Here is a 21,026-nt window from a genome sequence, read left to right as displayed (position 1 = left end):
AGACTCCAAACAGAGAGATATGAGAAAAAAAAGAGAAACCGGCCTGATGGCTCTGCGAGTGACCAAAGAAACCCACAAATGTGAGAATTTCCTCTGTTAAAAAATTACGATAACCATCGTATTATCTTAGCTCAATGTCGTTTCAGTGTATTATGGTCCTTTTCTTTATACAAGCTTAACAAATCACTAGTTGTAGCTGATGTCTCGGTAGCTAGCTAGCTAAATTCCCTGTTCCACCTTAAATGAAACGGGAAAATTCGAATGAGAAGCTGGAGAATATCTGACTTCAGCTTCATATCACTGAAGAATTAGGGGTGGGTGGTAATAAATAATTGCCCCCCTCTTTGAAGGCATATGATTCCCTAAATGTAACTAAAGCCCAGCAGTGAGGAGCTGAACTTTACCCTCCTCTGCTGTCACTGCAGACTGGCAGGGTCGCCTACAGAGCAGCGCTGGTAGCTGTTAATGAAGTGATGCTCTTTTTATTTGAGGGTCCAATTTCAGAGGGAAGATTTCAACCACTACCCTTTGTAACCCTGAATGGTAACTACTGAATGGCTAACATGAACTATGCATTAAGAGATGGGCTATAACTCGAGATTCAACACCAGCAAAAAATGGAGCTACAATCCTGCTGAAAAAAAAAAACATTCCATGCTGGTCGAAACTGGTTTATGCTGCTCTGGTGCTGGTTTAGTTGGTCACCCAGCATGGTCATGCTGGTTGACCAGCATAACGGCATCCAGAACACAACATGGATTGGTTTTGATGAAGACATTCTCAGGAAAACTTCCACAAACCATATCCATACATTTTTGAGTGTCCCAATCATCATATAGATAAACAATATTCATCTAATTTACCAGATCAGAGGGAGCTCTATATGGTACAGCAAAGGGTTAAATTATTCATTTTTCATTACTGAAATCTTTCTCTTTTTTGTGTAAACTATTCGTCATAAATACAATGTGTTGCAGTAATGAGATAAAATTGCAAAACACTACATTTAGTAATATATATATATATATAGTTATTTTAATATTTAGCTGAGAATACTTTGACAACATACACAATTCAAACAGAAAAGTTTGCAAAAAAGATTTATTATTCAACCAGGCATTGTTTTAGGTGTATCTAGGTAAAAAAAAAATAATAATAATACGCATTAAATTTTAGTTAGTTCAGTTTTTTAGGTTGGGTCTCAGTATTTGCCCCGTCTTGTGAGAATAGCCCACCTGTGAAACAGAGCCCCTTTGCGGAGGAGCAGCTCCACCACCTTGACGTGTCCGCAGCGAGAGGCCAAGTGTAACGGAGTCATTCCCTTCTCATCTCCCTCGTTCAGCAGCCTCGTGTCGGTCATAGTCTCCAGCAGCCGATGGCACGTGTTGATCCTGCCGTACCTACAGCGCCAACAGAGGTGCATTAGAGCAATAACAAGGGCAAAAATTCACCTTTAATTCAAATGTTGAATTTTAAGTAGAATTTTCAGGCTTTAAGATGGCTGCTGCTACAGCACAGCATACACTGTCAAAAACCACACAAGCAATTCTACAACATTACTTGACATCCATCATCTAAACCACTTACCCTTCTGGGTCACGGTGGGGTGCTGGAGCCTATCCCAGCTGTCATTGGGCAGAAGGCAGGATACACCCTGGACAGGTCTCCAGACAGACAGACATACACAATCACACACACACAATCACACCTAGGGGCAATTTAGCACGTCCAATTGGCCTGACTGCATGTTTTTGGGCTGTGGGAGGAAACCGGAGTACCCGGAGGAAACCCACGCAGACACGGGGAGAACAGGCAAACTCCACACAGAAATGACCCTGGTCACCCGGCCGTGAATCGAACCCAGGCCATTCTTGCTGTGAGGCGACAGCGCTACCCACTGCACCACAGTGCCGCCCATTACTTGACATGGTGTGAGGTAACTGTGTGATGCAGTTATCTGTGTTCTCAGGGTTCTTTGTTCAGCTCTTTATATCCCAGCATAGACCACCAGCAAAACCTGCATATGTTGTGTTTTGGATGCTGGCATGCTGGTTAACAGGTATGACCATGCTGAGTGACCAGCTAAACCAGCATCAGACCAGCTCAGACTGGCAGGGAATTCATGCTGGTCTGTGCTGTTTTTTTTCAGCAGGGATGATGCACCGTACCTCAATATGATATATGAAAGGAACCTATGAAAGGGTTGGTACTGGTTAACATAAAGGCTTCATCAAAGATCATAGAGGGAACAACGACAAACCGATGTTGGAATAGGAACACACCTTGCTTCAGTTAGGCTAGCGCCAGGGAGCTAATTAGCTAGCAAAGCAAACTAATTCAAACCATTTTTTAAGAATGAGAGTGTAGAATACGTAAAACCTAACTGCCCTTCTTTTTTACAGATGTGTAGCCCAACTAGCAAATTAGCGGAATCAGGTAACAAACTTGAGGTGGCATAAGAAGAAATGGTGAGGGGCAAGTTTGCATGTTAAAAATAGCACTGAAGTGGAGGGGAGATGTAGTCACTGAGGATATGCTCACAGAGTCCATTGTTAGAGCAAATGCCCACTTTAGTAATGTTTTGCGATGTTGTTAACCCCTTAAATTCAGGGTTTTATTACACACTTCTAAAACCAAAGAATAGCTCAACGATTTCACATTGAAGTCCCTGTAGTTACTGAATAATAAGCCTTAGTATGGAACAAGCTTGGGATTTTAGGGGGTTAATATTGCGGTGTTCAAATAAAATAATGACTAAAAACATTTAAATGCTGCCCATCAATGAGTTGATTCTCAGTTTTGTTCACTGAAATGTTCCATCAGAGTGTAGGGCAACCTATTTGGAAGCAGCATGTACATTAACACAAATTCAGATTCTATTTACTGAACATCTAACATCAAAATATGTATGTTTGTAAATACATTAGAGGAATGGTTGAGGAATTATGATCAAGGCAATATGTAAACATAATACTATTATACTATACGGTGGCGCAGTGGGTAGCGCTGTCGCCTTACAGCAAGAATGGCCTGGGTTCGATTCCCGGCCAGGGTCCTTTCTGTGTGGAGTTTGCATGTTCTCCCCGTGTCTGCGTGGGTTTCCTCCGGGTACTCCGGTTTCCTTCCACAGTCCAAAGACATGCAGTCAGGCTGATTGGTATGCTGAATTGCCCCTAGGTGTGAGTGTGACTGTGTATGTCTGCCCTGCGATAGACTGGCGACCTGTCCAGGGTGTATCCTGCCTTCTGCCCAATGACAGCTGGGATAGGCTCCAGCACCCCACCACGACCCAGAAGGATAAGCGGTTTAGATGATGTATGTATGAGACTATAGGGCCCTGTAAATATAGGGCTATTCCCAAAATGACCTGGAAAACATAAGGATGACCCACTAAGAAGCTTCCATTACTTGTTAGTTACATTAGTCTGATAGCTCCAGTGCAAAACTTCGGACACCAATTTCTGCATGTCTTGCCTCATCAACTGTATTTGGAATATAATATGTAATTTATCACTGGCTGTCCCCTTGCTTTAAGCCAGCTGTTTAAACATGAGCCACTGCTACTGGTTATCTGAGATTATATATAGAGGTAAATACTCTCATTACAAAGAATTTGGGCCAAACTGTTAAGACTAGTTCTGATTTTAATAGGTTTGAAGGTTCTAATCGAATTTTCGAGCTTTATTTTGGAGCTTATTTCTCATTATACTCACTCAGCTGCAAAGTGTAGGGCAGATTTCTTCTGCTTGGACTTCTGGTCCAGCGAAACCTCCAGTCCGAGCATGTTCTTCACTGAGTCAGGTATTCCAAGCCTGCAGGCGTAGTGTAGAGGAGTGCAGCCCTCCGAGTCTTCATCATTCAGTAGCTCTCTTACACTCTCATGCTGTGGAGAAATCACACGAAAGAGAAATGTACTGTCCCTCCGTGTGGTTTTCAGTTAACCCCTTAAAATGCCATGAACCCGCCAACAGGAACACAGTTTTATTACATACCAGTTTGCATTAAAGTCCCTGTAGTTACTGCATAATAAGCCTTAGTATGTATTAAGCCTGGGATGTAAGGGGTTACAGGATAATATGAAGTAGGGCTGGACAATTTGGAAAAAACTTTAATATTAAGATTATACTGCCATATATTGCAATTGCCATGTGCCTTGCACCATTGGAGAATCTGTAATGTAGCATGGTTAGACTGGCCTGCATTATTTTGACTAACATTATTTCATTCTTGTTGGATTGAATGAAAGTCTGTTCATCAAAACATCCACCGTATATTTGCAACATAATACTGCAAAGGCCAATACAGCAATAGTGATCAACAAACTATATACTGTGCAGTGATAGTGATAGTGCCATAAGTGACCACTAGATGGCAGTAAAATATCATTATTTTTTGAAAATGAGATTTTGCTGTAAAAAACAGAAGAAATTGCACTCATAATTTACCATAAATATAAACTGAATGTATCTGTTATACAGTGTATGAAGGAGGTCAGAGAAAAGGTGTGTATGTCACCTGCAGCACTTCTGAGGGCAGGTTCTTCAAACCTCTAGGCTGCAAGATGGCCAGATGCAAGAAGTTACAGCCAACTTTGTCTTTTACTTTCAGGTCAGCACCTGAAACAAAACAATGAAAACATGAGCAAACATTTTTTTTTACTGGATTCCACCATTTTCAGTGAATCTGCAAAGAACTTTGTGTTAAAACAGGACAGGGGCGTAGCCGCAGGTAGGCCACGCCGAACACAGGCCTACCGGATCAAATACGGAGAATATTTATTATGCCACATTTTTTTAAGAGAATGAAATCTGATTTGTTTTCTATGAGCACTGTAATATGGCCAATCAGAATCATTACGCTCTCTGCCCTGTGTTTTCAGCGCTCTAATCACTACGGTAACACTTTCTATGAATGTCACCTTTGAAAGCTTCTATAAACACATTCATAACATGTTATAATGCATTCATAAGACATTATAAACATAGCTATAAATATTTATAAAAATGCATTATATGTTATAGCCATGTTTATTATGCATTATGAATTGTTAACATAATACATTATAAGTACTGATCATAACAAATTATGAGAGCTCATAAGTCGTATTTGTCCGCTCTAAGTAAAGTGAAGCGTACTGTACTAAAGCCTCCTCCAGTGTTCAGAGTGAGGCTTCAAGTTGAAGTATTTACTGAAGGATTTACTGAAACACTAAAACATTCACAGTAAAGCACATTACAGGCTTCAAATGTCAGAGTTTAAACTAGAGCTGCCATCAGTGTTTTACCCAATGTGGGAAAGGTAATGTTCACCACCGTTAGCTTGGTATTTGTCTTTACGCTCTCCAAGCTGGGACTGACTTCTTTGGCACTGACATTATAACATGTTAATAACACTATTTATAATGCATTATATTAACAATTCATAATGTATAATAAACATGGCTATAAAGTGTAATTCAGTGTAATTCTTTTTTATAAATATTTATAACCATGTTTATAATGCCTAATGAATACACTATAACATGTTATAAATGTGTTTATAGATGCTTACAAAGGTGACATTCATAGAAAGTTTTACCATCACTACTTAGCAACTGCTGCTATTCACTAAGCCTTCAGTTTATTATCAGCTGTCTATAACCAGCATGAGGACACTGAGATCCTCTGTAGTTTTCTTTTTGAGATTCAGTTGTGGAAACAGCAATGAGACTACACAAAGAACAGCTGTGGTTTCGCCATAGGCTGAACTACCCGCTCTGCATGAGATGCTGTGCAGCGATACTTTTTGTAGTTAACTACAAACTTTTGTAGCTAATAGCTGTAGCCACTACAGTTTTATGAAATGTAGCCAGTAGATGTAGTGCCTACAAATTTCTGTGTAGCTATAGTGATAATTTTCACTACAATTTCGCTACAGCCTTCAGGAGATCCGTGCAAAATCCTATCCATAGAACACGGTCATTAACTAGGCTGGTGGCGACGTGGACAGCTGGAGCAAACGGTCACACGTTGATCACCCCTTACTAGTAGGCTTAGCTCAGGGGTCGCAACCGAAATGTTAAGAAGAGCCATTTTGTCCTTTCAACAAAAATGAAACCACCTTGGGCGCCACAACATTTTATGTTATCATGGCTGTAAGTATGTTTCAGTATGTGCTGATGTTCTAGTATAGACTAAAAATGAAATTAAAACAATGCAAATTTTTACTTTGCTCTGCTTTTTCAGCTGGTTTCCTCATACGTTTAATCTGCAACAACTCGCGAGGCTGAAGTCGCTTCTCATTCACCAGCTTCTCGTTCGAATCGTCCCGTTCCACCTTAAATGGTGCCGGAGGCGCCAGATTGTTCTGCTGCATCATTTAAGGTGGAACAGGACAATCTGAACGAGAAGCAACTTCAGCTTTGCGAGTTGTTGCAGATTAAATGTATGAGAGAACCAGCTGGCGTGATTATAAATGCAAATAAGTCCATTCGTCTCCAAATTATCGATGTTCGTCTTAAATCTCTCTCTTTGCCTTTTCGTTATCTGTGTTGCTATGGTGACCAGCAGTCTGCGCGTCCGTCTTCAACGTTAAAGGTTGGTGAATTAGCAGTTATGCGTTAACTCCAGCGTTTAAGACCATTTATTGTGAAAACTGTGTTAGAACTGTGTTATAACGATTGTACAGTGAAGCAGGATTATGTTATTTTACCTTAACATCTAGTTCTGCTGATCTTTTTGTATATTTGCAGCTTTTCTTTCTGGCACATGATTAAATGCAGTGTCTTGTTCAGACTATCAGTTGGGCTTGTTTGGTGTGTCAGGTGGAGATTCACAAACAATCTGACAATCAATTCTGAAAACATTCTGAAAGTAGCTAAAATGTAGCGCACTGCTTTTCAAAAAGTAGCTAAAAAGTAGCCACTACTCTTTCTAGAAAAGTAGCTAAATTGTAGCAGCTACAACTTTTGGAAAAGTAGCTACAAAGTGGCTAACTATTAATTTTTCAGCAGCTGCCCCAACCCTGATGCAGTGCTACAGTTATCCAGTGACTTTGTGTGTGACTTTGACTTATTGAGAGTGATTAACAAATTATGCTTGTACTTTTTTTTTTGGACCACTCGCATCATTGCTAGATAAATCAGAATCAGCATGTTTTAGTCTAGCTTGAGTAGCTGCTCGGTTTAGGCTGACGTGAGTTTAGTTGGCTATATTAGCGATCAAATGAGAAATTATAATTAAAAGTTTTTGTATTGTGTTACTAGAACATTAACTGTTATCTTTACAGTGAGCATAAGAAAATTCACTGTAACTAGCACACTGGTGGCACGGTATCATATAGCGTAATTCGGTAATAAACAGGCCCTTTGACACTGCAGGACATGAAGTGCTTGGAAATTGCATCTACAAACTTTTTCACTTTATAAGCCCACTTTTTCACTCCACCCAGAAATTTATTTCTGCTTATGAAACTGAAACAAGGTTTCTTCAGGATTACCGTGCGACAGAAGCAGGTTAACTGTTCTCCAGGCTCCACAGCTGGTAGCCAGCAGCAGAGGTGAATGGCCTTTACAGTCAATGAAGTCAATGTCTGCACCCTGAAACAAGCCAAATGAACATAGCCTAGCAAGTAGAGATATATCAGGTAGATATATTAGCCAGTTGCTGTTGATTTGCTAGGAAAACAAATGACTCTTGAAAGACTGAGGCAGCCAAAAATCAAATGTACCCAATTTTCCACTCACCCCAAAAGCTGATCAGCCAAGACATGTTTGGTGTTCAAAAGTTTGCTTCTACAAGTTCTCACTGGAGCTACAAGGCTAAAGTGACTAATAATTAAAGGCATTTGTGTGCATGATGCTAACTAGTGTGGCATTCAGCTCCAGTGTAAAACTAAAGAAGGAAACGTAACCTAGTAAAAATTTTGGCAGACTTATTTGGGATAGGCGGAAAATTTGTAAATTAGTTCTTTTGCCAAATCTAAGTAAATAACCTTGTTTTTAACCTACACTTTAAAGTCTCAGGAATAAACAATTATTAAAATGCCTGACTAAACAAACTGATGGACGACCAAATGAACAGATAACGGATGGACAGAAGATCTAGCTCGATAACTCAGTTATGCGTTGTAGATGAGCTATCGCTTGGTGGTTTGCTTTCACTCACTGATTTTCTCCAACACAAACAGAGGAAGACTGGCCACACCACTTTTGCGAATGGTTAGGGCAGTGCTTATGTAAGCGTTACCAAAGATTAGGACTGCCTTTTTGGGGTTAAATACTTTGGCCATTTGGTGGACAGTGGAAAGTTATTCTTAAAACACTTTTTCAGTTGTTTATTGTATATAACGGCAAAATGAACCTATTTAGAAAGGTTCCTTGAGCTTTAATTGTAAAATTATTTGCACACTGTACTTAATGTAAGTATAGTTTGAAATATTTCTAATTTCACTTGCAAAAAATTATCCACTGCATGCCTCGACCATCAATCAGGAGCTATTACCTGTGAGATAAGATACTCCGCCAGCTCATAGTGGTCAAAAATAGCTGCCCTGCCAAAGGAAAATTGGAGTAAGATGAAATACATTTAGCAATTGTTTGTATCTCTTAAGCAGGAGATAAAACTAATGAGTACAGAATTTGTGACTCTTCATAAATACTTGTGAAGTGGTGTTTGGCAGGCTCCATCAGTGATGTTGATGATGTCACACACTCTGTCGTAGGCATTGAGCATGACCTTAACCGCCTCAATAGCTCCCTGAGTGCAGGCAAAATGGAGCGCAGTGGATTTATCACACTGTGGATTCGGGGAAAGGAAATAATTACTATGGTTCCATAATAAAACATCACATTTTATTACAACAATTATGTTATTATATCCACCACGTTTTCACAGTTATGGTTAATCCTAGTAATTTAACTCTGGAAAACATGTCAGACATACCTGAAGGCTCCAGCGTAGAATGGGCTGTAGAAATGTAAATCGTTTATGAATTGAATACCTGCTGCTGGTCAATTTTGGCTCCATAAGCAATGCAGAGTTCAATGACTTCAAGGTTTCCCCCACGTACAGCCAGGTGAAGAGGGCTGCTGATGGACCTGTCCAAAAAGTTTATGTGGGCTTCAATGGACATGCCAGCCTCCTCTCCTATATGCAGGACAGAAGCCACAGTGGAGAAGATATAATGTGATGATACACAATATGTCCAAAAGCATCCAGACACCTGCTCATCCTAAAGGTGTTCAGGGGTGCTTCTCCACTCCATATATGTTTAATAGTGTTTCATCACACCTATATATCCCATAGGTGTTCAGTGGAGCTTCATCACTGCAACTAATCCCAAAGGTTTTCAACTGTCATCACTCCAACTCTGTCTATATATCTACATTACCTCAACTGATCACAAACTCCAACACATCCTGAAGGTATTTAATGGTAACTTTAGTTCATCCCAAAGATGTTAAGCAGTGCTTTATCACTCTACCACATCCCAAAGGTGTTTAGTGGATCTTTATCACTACTACTATTCCCAAAGTGTTAAATGGAACTTCATGATTCCACTTAATCAATGAAGCTTCATCACAACAGTATTTCCAATTCTGGGGAACAACAGCTCCACCCGTCATTTGGCATTATGTATGGTAACCTAAAGCTCATGTGCAGCTGTTCCAGAGTGAATCTAAATACTTTTAAACCTTTAGTTAGAAAAAAATGAGCAAATATGTAATGCAACCTGACCTTTTTGAAGAATGGCTTCCATGGATTTCTTAGCTCCAGCGAAGGCAGCTGCGTGAAGAGCAAAGTGACCCAGCTTGTTTTGCCGGCACAATTTTGCTCCATTCCTGTACTGGAGAGCAGATGAGAGATTCAATACCCTGCTGATTTCACCAAACCCAAGTGTCCTTCACTTCCTCTGCTCGAGGGCCACGTTATCTTGGAGCTTCAGTGCACCTGATTCAGCTCATCAGATCTTTATCCAGCCTTCATGAGTGGAACCAGGTGTGACGGAAAAGGAAAACTACTGAGATAAATCAACCAACCTTTAGAGCCAATACAGAAATCAGGGACTGAGAAGTTGGATAGTAAAAAAAACCTTACAAGTGCTAAAAAGTAATAAAAATCAATAAACTATTACAATTACAATAGTATAGTAGCTTAATAAATGACAGATCAAATAAAGACAGAACACACCATTAATGAAATAAAAAATAGACAGAGTAAGACAAATTGGCAATAAAAAAAAATAAATGAAAAAAAAAGAATAATAATAAAATAAAATTAAAAGTGAAGAAAAACCAAGCAAAACAGGTGCAGACTGAGTGGAGTGGTCAGACACTAAAAGTTTAAGTTGAGTTCCAGCTCGCTGGTGCACTGCAGCTAAAAGCAGTGCAGTGACCTCCTGGACAGGACAGGAAGTGAAGAATGCTGTTCTAGACTGGTAGTGGATAATATGATGCATGTTATTCAGTGGAATCATCTATAGAATATATACGGCTTCTGAAGTTCAAGGTTCCTCTTATTCAAGACATCAGTGCTATTCAAAGACCACCCACTTGGTCACTTGTTGCTGGTGTGCAGTTAGAGACTGTAGCCCATTTGTTAATGCGTAATTTGTCTTAACCATCACCTGGCCCTTCAGCAGTGGTCAGTTTCCGAACACAGAGCCACCCCTGCCTGGATATTTTTGAGTGGTGGATCACTCACAACCTAGCAGTGACACTGATGAGGGTAAAAACCACAGCAACACATCTGTGGTCCACCATCCAAATAATACCTGGTCAACAGTAGTCCTGTGGTCAGAAACAGGATCTCAGCCTTTTAAACCTACTTATTTGTTTGAACTGGACACCTGGCATCTTTTCTTTGCTGCAAGTTCAATAATTCTTGGGCTCAGTTTCCGAGCGAACGTTGAGTGTTTATATTGGTTGAACTGCAGCTGAAATGCAGCGTGTGGTGGTGATATGACTGGTGTGGAACTGTGTGGAATTGAGGTGTAACTGCTGTCCCAAAGACTGTTGTTGGGGTAGGAGAGTCAGAGTGCACTTTATGTTGCAATGCATGCTGGGAACTGTATGGCAGCGCATTGTTAAACAAGTAGAAACTGACAAAATATGTTGCAACAGATGTGCCATAGTCTGTAATTGTACATCTATCTAGGGGACCTAAAAGATACATATTTCCAAAAAACTGGGAGTATAAGGTAAAGGGTTTCTAATAAAGTGGCCAGTAAGTGGATTATAGGAACTGAATCTGTAAGCTTGTTTACCAGTGCACACAGCGCCTCATGGTTGTCCAGGGAAGCAGCCAGGATTAAAGGCGTGTTCCCCAGATCCCCCTCCAGGTTAGCATCGGTCAGGCTGTGAAAGAGCAGCTCCTGTGCAAAACAAAATGGACAGTACAAGTTTTCACTTTATTGGTAAACAAGCCCAAAATGTTGCAACAAAAATTAAATGCAAATAAACAACAGAAAGTAGTGTTTTTTTTAAATCCACCTTGACCTGCAGTTACACAAAACAGTACAAAGACAAGATATTTAATGCTCTTATCAGCTGCATTGTTTTTGTAAATATACACTCATTGTAAAATTGATGCCTGCATGACATTTCAAAAAAGTTGAGACAGGAGCAATATAGGATTAGAAATGTTTGCCAAAAAATGCATCAGCAAAAATCCAACAGTTTGCAAATAACATCCCTCAATATGTGACTGCAAGGCTTTTATATGAAATAACTAAATATACCTGTATTATCTACAGTGATTCAAAAAGATTCATCCAATTTCAAAGTGCCATATTTTTAAAACCGTAAGGCTCCTAGGAACCAATCACAATCCAATTGAAAGAGGGGGTCATAGAGTTTCTGACTGTCACTGGAAGATGGCTCCCTTCAGTCTGAGAGGAGATGGAGACCCCTGAGCAGAAAGCGTTTCGTGTTCTTCAATGAGAGTGAATCAGTCAAAACTGTGCAGCGTGATTTTTCGTCGGAAATTGCACTGAAAGAGTCGTGAGTGCAGCGACACCCGACATACTCAATCAAGTATGGGATGAATTTGACTATGGTGTTGATGTTGTCCGTACAGCTGGAGGAGGAGGTCATATTGAGCACTTATACAATTACATAATAAACTTTATGCTCACTTACAAGTGAAATAAAACATTTTGAAATCTTTTTGAATCACCCTGTATTATCAAAGTATTCAGGGAGTCCAGAAAGATCTCTGCGCATTAAGAGCAAGGCCAAAAACCACAAATGAATGCCTGGGACCTTTGATTCATCAGACTGCATTACAATCCGGCATGCTTTGTTTCGCAGCATCCACAAATGCAAGTACATACTGTACTATGCACAGCGGAGGTCATATGTCTACAACATTCAGAAACGCTGCCAACTTCTCTGGGCTAGAGCTCATCTGAAATGGACTGGTACACAGTGGAAACTTCACTCAGTTGCAGGTTCCATGTAGATACGTTTAAAATGATGAATTTGCAGTTTTAACCTTAGGTTCCTAATTCATTATGAGGGGGTTAATTTTTTTTCTGTTCTGTTGGTTTAGCTCTTGGACGGCTTTGCCGCTGCTCATACCTGCATGCTGTAGACCCAAAGAGAAGAATAGTACCTAACAAAATTCACTTTCTTGGCAGATAGATGCTGGATGTACTAGGAAGTTCTACTGCACTTTTATTGGTAGTCAGTAGAACTTTTGACCTAATTAATTTTTTACTTCTGCTCAAGTTGTTTTTGCAAAGGTACGTGCCAAAAGTAATGGGACAGCAGTATGTAAATTGATTATGGCATTACCTCAGGGGATGGCTTGGGAACGCCCACACCTGTATAGGTTGTGAGGTGTTATCTTACGATTGAGGTTGCACTGGCCAGCAATGTCATGGCAAGGCGACGTGAACCAGACGGATGGGACATTCCATTTCTGAAGTTGTGCGGGCATTTAACGTTCCTCGATCCACAGTGTCACTTGGGTACCAGGAACACATCATAGAAGACATTACTCCCCACAGTGGACAGCGCAGTGGCCACCCACAGGTGCTTAATGATCATGACCGGTGGTGTCTGGTTAGAATTGTCTGTGTGAACAGACAAGCGACTCACATCAAATCACATCAACATTCAATGTAGGACGCCCCACATGCATATCACCACGACACCAGATACAGCGCCTCACCTGGGCTCATGAGGTTGCTAACTGGACCCTAGAGGACTGGCAACATGAGGCGTGGTCTGATGAGTCATGGTACCAAATGTTCCTTGGTTCCTTGTGGTAGGGTTCATGTGTGGCGCAGACCCTATTAAACCATGGACCCCATTTGTCAACAAGGCACTGTGCAGACTGGGGGTGGTTCCATACTGATGTGGGGTGTGTTCTCATGGCGTAGGCTAGGTCCACTGGTCCGCCTGAACACGTCATTGACAGGTAACTGCTACGTTTTACCGCTTGGTGACCATTTGCAGCCCTTCATGGACTTCATGTACCCCCACAATGATGGGATATTCCAGCAGGATAATGCACTGTGCCATCGGGCCCAGGAATTGTCCAGAATTGTTCCGAGGAGCATTCTGGAGAATTCCGACGAATGATGTGGCCTGCACGTTCGCCCAACATGAGCCCAATCGAGCACTGATGGGATGTGGTGGAGACACACCCGGGATCCTGGAACTACATACAAATACCACAGAGCTGTGGGTGGCTATCCCTCCAGACGTCTTCCGTCCGCTTGTGAAATCGATGCCACGGCAAGTTGCTGCACTTCATCGGGCTCTTACACAATACTAGTTCCTGGGAGAAACTCCAGGCCCAGGGTTGGAAAATGCTTCAACAGAATGCTAACATGATCTTGTTTCTTTGTTTTTTTTTGTAAGAAAGTGACTTACCTCCACCAGGCCATTGTGTCTGAGGCTAACAGCCAGATGCAGAGGTGACAGGAGGCTTTTGTTGAGGATGTTGGGGTCAGCGCCCAGACCGAGGAGGGTCGAACAGCTTCCTCGCTGGTCCTTCTGTACTGCCCAGTGCAGCGGAGTGTTTCCTTCTTCATCCACTGCATTCAGCTCTACACACAAACATACAGGTGTGATTGATATAATGGGGTTTTTGCTCATTTTATCCTTAATGTGTTAAAAGGTAAATCTAGAGCAACAGATATTCTCAGAAAAGTGTGCTAATTCTGTTCATTCTTAAACTCATTCAGAGCTTAATAATCCAGACTTGCCTATATCCATCACATCCATTTACAATATATAAGACATTAAATGAGACAGTTAAAAACCAATAAGATAAAATGACATCAGAAAATCACACCACCAATTTTTATAACACACAATATATCCAATGTACTCTATGTGTCTAGAAAACACAGAGCCTCTGCTCTGCAGCCCAATGCTGGGGTGCTTTCTACCCCTCTTAGCTGATGTCTGGCATGGGGCATGGTAGCCTTATGCTTAGTGCTGCTGTTTCAGAGTGTCCTATTCTACTTTCAATGCTTTTCTTTGGAGATTAACATTAATACATTCAGAAGGGATGTCTGAATACTTTTGGACATGTAGATTATCCGCTAAATTGTCAATGTCAGAACAAAACCTTGTATCCCCAAAAGCCACTTTACAGGTAAAAGAAAAACTTTCTTGAGTTAATGTAACAAGAAGTTTTCCATTTGTCATGAACGTGTGACATAAAGTAAAACACAGCTGGTGTTCAAATTATGTAAAAAGAGGAGATGCAAGGTTTTGTTCCAACAAAGACAATATATTTGGAATATCACTGCTGTTGGAACGAAACCTTTTAACTCCAAAATCTTAACTTCACAGGAGAAGGTTTGTTCCAACAACAGCGATATACTCTATATACTGTACAGTTTAGAGCCCCCAGCCCTTCATCAGTGGTGAGTGTCAGAGACGCTCTTGGCTGAATACTTTTAAATGATAGCTGACGTGGGTTAAAACTCCAGCTACACCATAACAACACAAGCACTACCACTGCTGTACAACACAATGTCTGATTGTGGTCCCTTTCCATCGATGGACAGAGTCGAGTGGGGCTCATAAACTATCCAGCAACAGAGGAGCTACAGTCATTAACTGTAAATCTACAAAGTACACCTTTATTGTAGATTCCAATAAAATGGCCAATAAGGGTAAGAGTACCTAATAAACTGGCACCTCAGTGAAAATATCCACTATAGCTGTAGAGTTACAGACTGTAGCTCATCTGTTTTCATGCACAATTTGTCAGCCAAACCTCATCATCTCTCACCCTGCAGTCCAGCGACCTGCACGATGAGTTTGATGGCGCGGAGGTGGCCCCTGGACGCAGCGTAGTGCAGAGGACTGGCACCTGAATCATCTCGCACGGCCAGCTGCTTTGGGTGTTTCTCCAGAGCTACAGTGTTCCCGTCCAGAGCCCACTGCAGAACAGCACAACAGCAAACACGGAGCACACAGAACAGGAGAGCTGGAGCTTTTATATCTCACTAAATAGAGAAGTACATGTTTTTCTTTGGACAGTGACAATATCTATGTTTGAAAAGAAGTTTAAGTGTTTTAATAGTAGAGTGAAGTGCACAGAGTAGCAGGACCAGATTAAGCTGAGGAATAGACCAGGTGGGTGGAAGCTCACATTTACTCAGCTCCATTTACTTAAAACGACAGTCAGAAGTGAAATGTGGTCAGTTTTCTCTTTATGCCTAATGTAATGAATCACTAAAGACATGTTTGGTGTCCAAGGTTTGCTTCTTTAGTTTTAATAATTAGTTATGATAAAATAAAAGTACACTGCAGACCTAAACAGTAGCAGAAGCTCCATATGGAAATCTGGTATATGGCCATATACACCGATCAGGCATAACATCATGACCACCTCCTTCTTTCTACGCTCATTGTCCATTTTATCAGCTCCACTTACTATATAGGTGCACTTTGTAGTTCTACAGTTACAGACTGTAGTCCATCTGTTTCTCTGCATACTTTGTTAGCCCCCTTTTACCCTGTTCTTCAGTGGTCAGGACCCCCATGGACCCTCACAGAGCAGGTACTATTTGGGTGGTGGAGCATTCTCAGCGCTGCAGTAACACTGACGTGGTGGTGGTGTGTTAGTGTGTGTTGTGCTGGTCTGAGTGGATCAGACACAGCAGTGCTGCTGCAGTTTTTAAGCAGCTCAGTGTCACTGCTGGACTGAGAATAGTCCACCAACCAAAAATATCCAGCCAGCAGCGTCCTGTGACCACTGGTGAAGGACTAGAGGATGACCAACACAAACTGTGCAGCAGCAGATGAGGTGGATTGACAAGGTAGGAGTGTCTAATAGAGTGGACAGTGAGTGGACACAGTGTTTAAAAACTGAGTTAATACATTTTGTTTGTTTTTGAACAGATATTGTACAGATAAAAGTGTGAAATCAATATAAAATAACCGTCGAATATACAATATCTGTACAAAAATAAACAAAATGTATTAACTTGGTTTAATGAATAAAATATGAACCTCAAACACTTCTGTCAGCATCTGGCTGCTTCTGTCCACGTCCATCGAGCTGTGCCACGGCATCTCATGTGCTTTTCACCTACTGCAAACGTTCAACACACAAACACACACGTACCAGCAGAGAGTCATTTTTTTTTCAATTTCATGCCAGCAGCTACTTACACTGTGCTGATCCGAAAAAACCATGTATTTCCATTGAAAGTTAAGAATATTTTTCCATATTTTTTTCTATTTTTGTTACCATGTTGGAGATACAAGATTTTGATCTTATCTAGATATGATCTTACTGTACTTGTAGATAATGTTACTTTTTGTTTTATGTTATTTCTTGAAACCAATTAAATACGTATGTAATATGTAAACAAGAAACATTAAATACAACCAAATCAAATTTTCTGCCAGTGTAACAAGATCTTTATTTAGAAGGAGAAGAAGGTTGACTCTTATAATATCCTTAAAACCATGTCATAATCAGAAATATTAGACAAATTGCCAACTTTAAAAATGCTTTAAGCTGCCAAAATATATTTTTTTGCAATAAAAAAGATGAACTCAAGTTTAAACCGTGGTAAACTGACACCTGATTCTACTACGAAAGGAGTCAATAACTAATAATCAGTAAGAAGAGTTCAGTATTTTGAATTTCACACTGTAATGACCACAAACAATCTCAAAGGCATGAATTTTGAAATAGCAGTAAACAAATATTTCACAATTTTGCACAAATTTTGTAAATTCAAAGACTCAAATGAGGAACCCATCCTCCTCTGGTCAACACCGGATAGCAAACAATAATAACAAAAGAGAAATATAAACAGGTTTTAACATTAGTGTGAAATATTAAAACACAGAAAAGGAGAAAAGCAGGTGAAACTCAGCTCTTACCTGGTTAGCTGTGCTATTCTGTACGGTTAGCCTGTGAGCGGCTCATTATCGGCGAACAGGGTTTATATAGAGTGCCCTGAATATCAGATTACTGTGTGTGTCAGTGAAAAAGGCCGGGTGCGCTGTCTGAGTCTTAATGGGACTTACAGTCCAGCAGGGAAAACAAAAAAGACTGAAAAATTGAAAAGAAACAGGCGGGATTGAAAGTCGAGAATCATGAGCTGTCGTTTTATGAGATTTTATGTACGAAGTAATACAATTGTGGAAACTCGTGATTTGCTTTAATTGTATTGTATTTGCTTTAGCCATATTTTTCTCGTGGCTAATTGAATAAGCGAAACATCACTGCTGAGAAGTGTGAAATCAGTCATGGGATTTTATTCTCATCTAAGCTGCTTTCTATCATCACTGCAATTCATTAGGGTGGTGGGATGGCTTCCTGTAGCAAACTAGAGGAAATCATTTTCCGTGTGTGATCCTCTATTTTCCTGATTTATGGTTTTTTGGATCTGGGTTGATCCTGTTGCCCTGGTTTCAGAAAGTCTGGTCACTCTGTAGTGTCTTTGAGGCCAACATAACAGAACTGCTTCAACATTAGCATTGATTCTACAAGACTCCCTCAGCTGGTCTCTTGGCGATGGTTTAGGAGAGCGCTGTCCAACTCGTCGGTCCGAAATCTCCCACAGGTGTTCAGTTAGATTGAGAAGTGTTGACCGTGAAGGCCTTAAAATATGATTTACTTTCATATTCATCAGTCTATTCAGTGACCGATGTGCCTTTAGTCATTGCTCCCATTGCATAGCAGATAAATATTCATTGCATAATATCACTGTAGATGGTAGATCTGAATTGATTAATTATGTCATGTGGTACGACGTGTAGTTGATACACTACATGGCCAAAAGTATCTGGACATCTGGCCTTCACACCTATATCAGTTTGTACAAAATCCCATTCCAAAACCATTGGCATTAATGTGGATTTGGCCCCTTTTTACGGCTATAACAGCGTCCACTCTTCTGAACAGGCTTTGTACAAGATTTTGGAGTGTGTCTGTGGGAATCTTTACTTATTCAGCCACAAATTTGTGAGGCTGGACACTGATGTTGGACGAGAGAGCCTGGCTCACAATCAGCATTCCAGTTCATCCCAAAGGCGTTCAGTGGGGTTGAGGTCAGGGCTCTGTGCAGACCACTGGACTTCCTCCACAAAAAACTCAATGTCTTTGTGGAGCTGGCTTTGTGCACAGGGGCTCAGTTATGCTGGAACAGGAAAGGCTCTTCCCCAAACTGCTGACACAAAGTTGGGCCCAAACCCTGAAAAACAGCCCCAGCCTATTATCCCTCCTCCAGCTTTACTCCAACTTTACTGTTGCCATTCTGGTAAATATTTCTCCCGCCGTCCGCCAAACCGATATTCATCCATCAGACTGCCAGATTTCCACTGTTTCCACTATTCCAGAGTCCAGTGGTGGTTACGCCACTCTAGCTGACACTTGGCGTTGCGCATAGTGATCTTAGCCTTGTGTGAAGCTGCTCGGCCATGAAAACCCATTTCATGAAGGTTCCAACACACAGTTCTTGTGCTGATGTGAGGCAGTTTAAAACTCCAGTGAAGACAGGCAATTTTTATGTGATACATGCTCCAGCAAGTCCACTGCTTCGTGGCTGAGCTGTTGTTGCTCCTGGATGCTTCCATTTCACAATAATAGCACTTACAGTTGACAGGGGCAGATCTAGCAGGTCAGAAATGTCAATGCCTCATTTAAAGTCACTGAAGTCACTCTTCAAGGTGAACCACTCTACTGCCAATATCATCTATGGAAATCTATGCATGAGCATGTGCTTGATTTACACCTGTTAGCAACGTGTGCGGCTGAAACACCTGAACACAATAATTAGTAGGGGTGTCCACATATTTTTGGCCATGTAGCGTACATGGCACACTCACTAGCCACATTTTAGGAACACTTCTTTTTAGAAGCTTCACTTTTCTAAAGGATAGAGACTTTTTTGAGTCACTTTCTCATCACAGAGCCATTCTTGTGTGGATACTTTCGGGTGTCGGACCGCTCTCAACCTAGCAGTGACCCTGACGTGGGTTAAAACTTGTATCTGCGCATTACTACCATGCAACTACCATGTCAGAGTCACTGCTGTGCTGAGAACATTCTATCAATATGCGGTCAACTGAAGTTCTAGGGTCAGATGCTGACCAATAATGAATGAGGTACAGGGCGGCTGATAAATTGTGCAGCAACAGATGAACTACAGTCTGTAAATGTACACCTATAGAGCGGACCTAAAAGATAGGTGTTTCTGATCAAATGGGCAATAAGTGGAAGATAGGTGTTTCTAATACACTGGACAGTGCGTATTTCATGTCTTTCCTACTCATGAACATCTGGGGGGAGACAGACTTCAAAAAACTTTCAAAAGACAGTCCAGCCACTGTCCACTGGCTGAGCATTTCAATGATCCCTTAATAATTTATCTAAGGCTTCACTGTTTTATTCAGTGTTTATGTGCAGGTACTGCTGTACACCATGTCTTTCAGCAGACCGCTGAGTAATAAACATGATCAAAGATGACAGCAATTGCAAAGACACCCACTGAAAGTGTCACTAAGATGTATCACCCTGCTGATATACGGACCTACAAATGAGGGAGCAGCATTGCACACATTCCACAAAGTAAATAAAGCACTGTTGACTTATGAAGTGATGAGTTTATGAGTAAGTCCAGCTAAAGAGTTCTGCTCATGTTCTAATGCTTAAATTAGAAAAGAAGCATGTTAAAACATCTAAAATGTAAGTTTTGTGATCGGACCTTAACACAGGCATGTCAAACTGGGGACAGTCCAGGCCAAAGTGCTGCAGATATTAGCGTTTAAACTCATTTAGCGCTCTGAATTCAGTTCATGAAGGTCTTGCTAATTAACTGTTGAGTTGATTTAGGTGTGTTTAATGAGGCAGTGTGCTGAAGTTTGCAGTGTTTTGGCCTGCAAGGACTGGAGCCTGACACATGTGCTTTAACATATGATACGAAACTGATTTTAAAGGGGAAATATAGTTTTTTAAATAAAATGTCTGTGTAATTGTGATGCCAAGATAGAAACGAAGTCATTCCAATTGGGTTGGTGTGTTTTTTGTCGAGAAACCTGTCAACTGAAATTTCTGTACAGAGATAAAGTGGTGATAGGTGGTGATTGTAACCAGGGGTCACAATGTCTACAACACAAATGTAGCCATTTTATTTACTATCCAAAATGACCAGTGAACCCAAAATGTAGTGTACAGTATATAATGTTGATCAGAGGTGTCGCTTGGCCTCGGCATCACCCTGAATATTTTTGAGCCACCAAACCTTATAATGCAAACATCACACATCCTAACTACTACTACTCCTACTACTATTAATATTAGTAGTATAATAATTTTGTAGGTAGTTTGACCAGAGGAGGATGGGCCCCCCCTTTGTGAGCCTTGGTTCCTCCCAAGGTTTCTTCCGCAGCTCTGAGGGAGTTTTTCCTGGCCACTGTCGCCCCTGGCTTGCTCACCTGGAGGATTTACATTTCATGTTAAAACTTTGTCCTTAATGGATTTTTGTGAAGCTGCTTTGTGACATCAGTTGTAAAAAGCGCTATACAAATAAATTTGACTTGACACATTTCTCCCCAG

At 40.9% G+C, this 21,026-nt stretch overlaps 1 protein-coding gene across 1 annotated transcript in view; it reads right to left on the bottom strand.

Annotated features, from left to right (window-relative positions):
- Positions 1-17,461, bottom strand: part of trpa1a (transient receptor potential cation channel, subfamily A, member 1a) — a 34,411-nt gene extending 16,950 nt beyond the window's left edge. Inside the window, exons 1-13 of the mRNA XM_036556829.1 lie at positions 17,348-17,461; positions 16,463-16,544; positions 15,237-15,387; positions 13,862-14,037; positions 11,245-11,352; positions 9,717-9,825; positions 8,980-9,125; positions 8,638-8,774; positions 8,481-8,529; positions 7,477-7,576; positions 4,516-4,616; positions 3,714-3,883; positions 1,236-1,400 (exon numbers count right to left, since the gene is read on the bottom strand). Of these exons, the coding sequence (XP_036412722.1) occupies positions 1,236-1,400; positions 3,714-3,883; positions 4,516-4,616; positions 7,477-7,576; positions 8,481-8,529; positions 8,638-8,774; positions 8,980-9,125; positions 9,717-9,825; positions 11,245-11,352; positions 13,862-14,037; positions 15,237-15,387; positions 16,463-16,525 (1,475 nt within the window). The 5' untranslated portion in view covers positions 16,526-16,544; positions 17,348-17,461. The remainder of the gene's footprint in view (positions 1-1,235; positions 1,401-3,713; positions 3,884-4,515; positions 4,617-7,476; positions 7,577-8,480; positions 8,530-8,637; positions 8,775-8,979; positions 9,126-9,716; positions 9,826-11,244; positions 11,353-13,861; positions 14,038-15,236; positions 15,388-16,462; positions 16,545-17,347) is intronic.
- Between the last annotated feature and the right edge of the window lie 3,565 nt (positions 17,462-21,026).

The sequence above is a fragment of the Colossoma macropomum genome, unplaced genomic scaffold (assembly GCF_904425465.1).
Source record: "Colossoma macropomum unplaced genomic scaffold, Colossoma_macropomum, whole genome shotgun sequence".
In the NCBI taxonomy this organism is placed as follows: Eukaryota; Metazoa; Chordata; class Actinopteri; order Characiformes; family Serrasalmidae; genus Colossoma; species Colossoma macropomum.
This window is presented reverse-complemented; position numbering and strand designations above follow the sequence as displayed.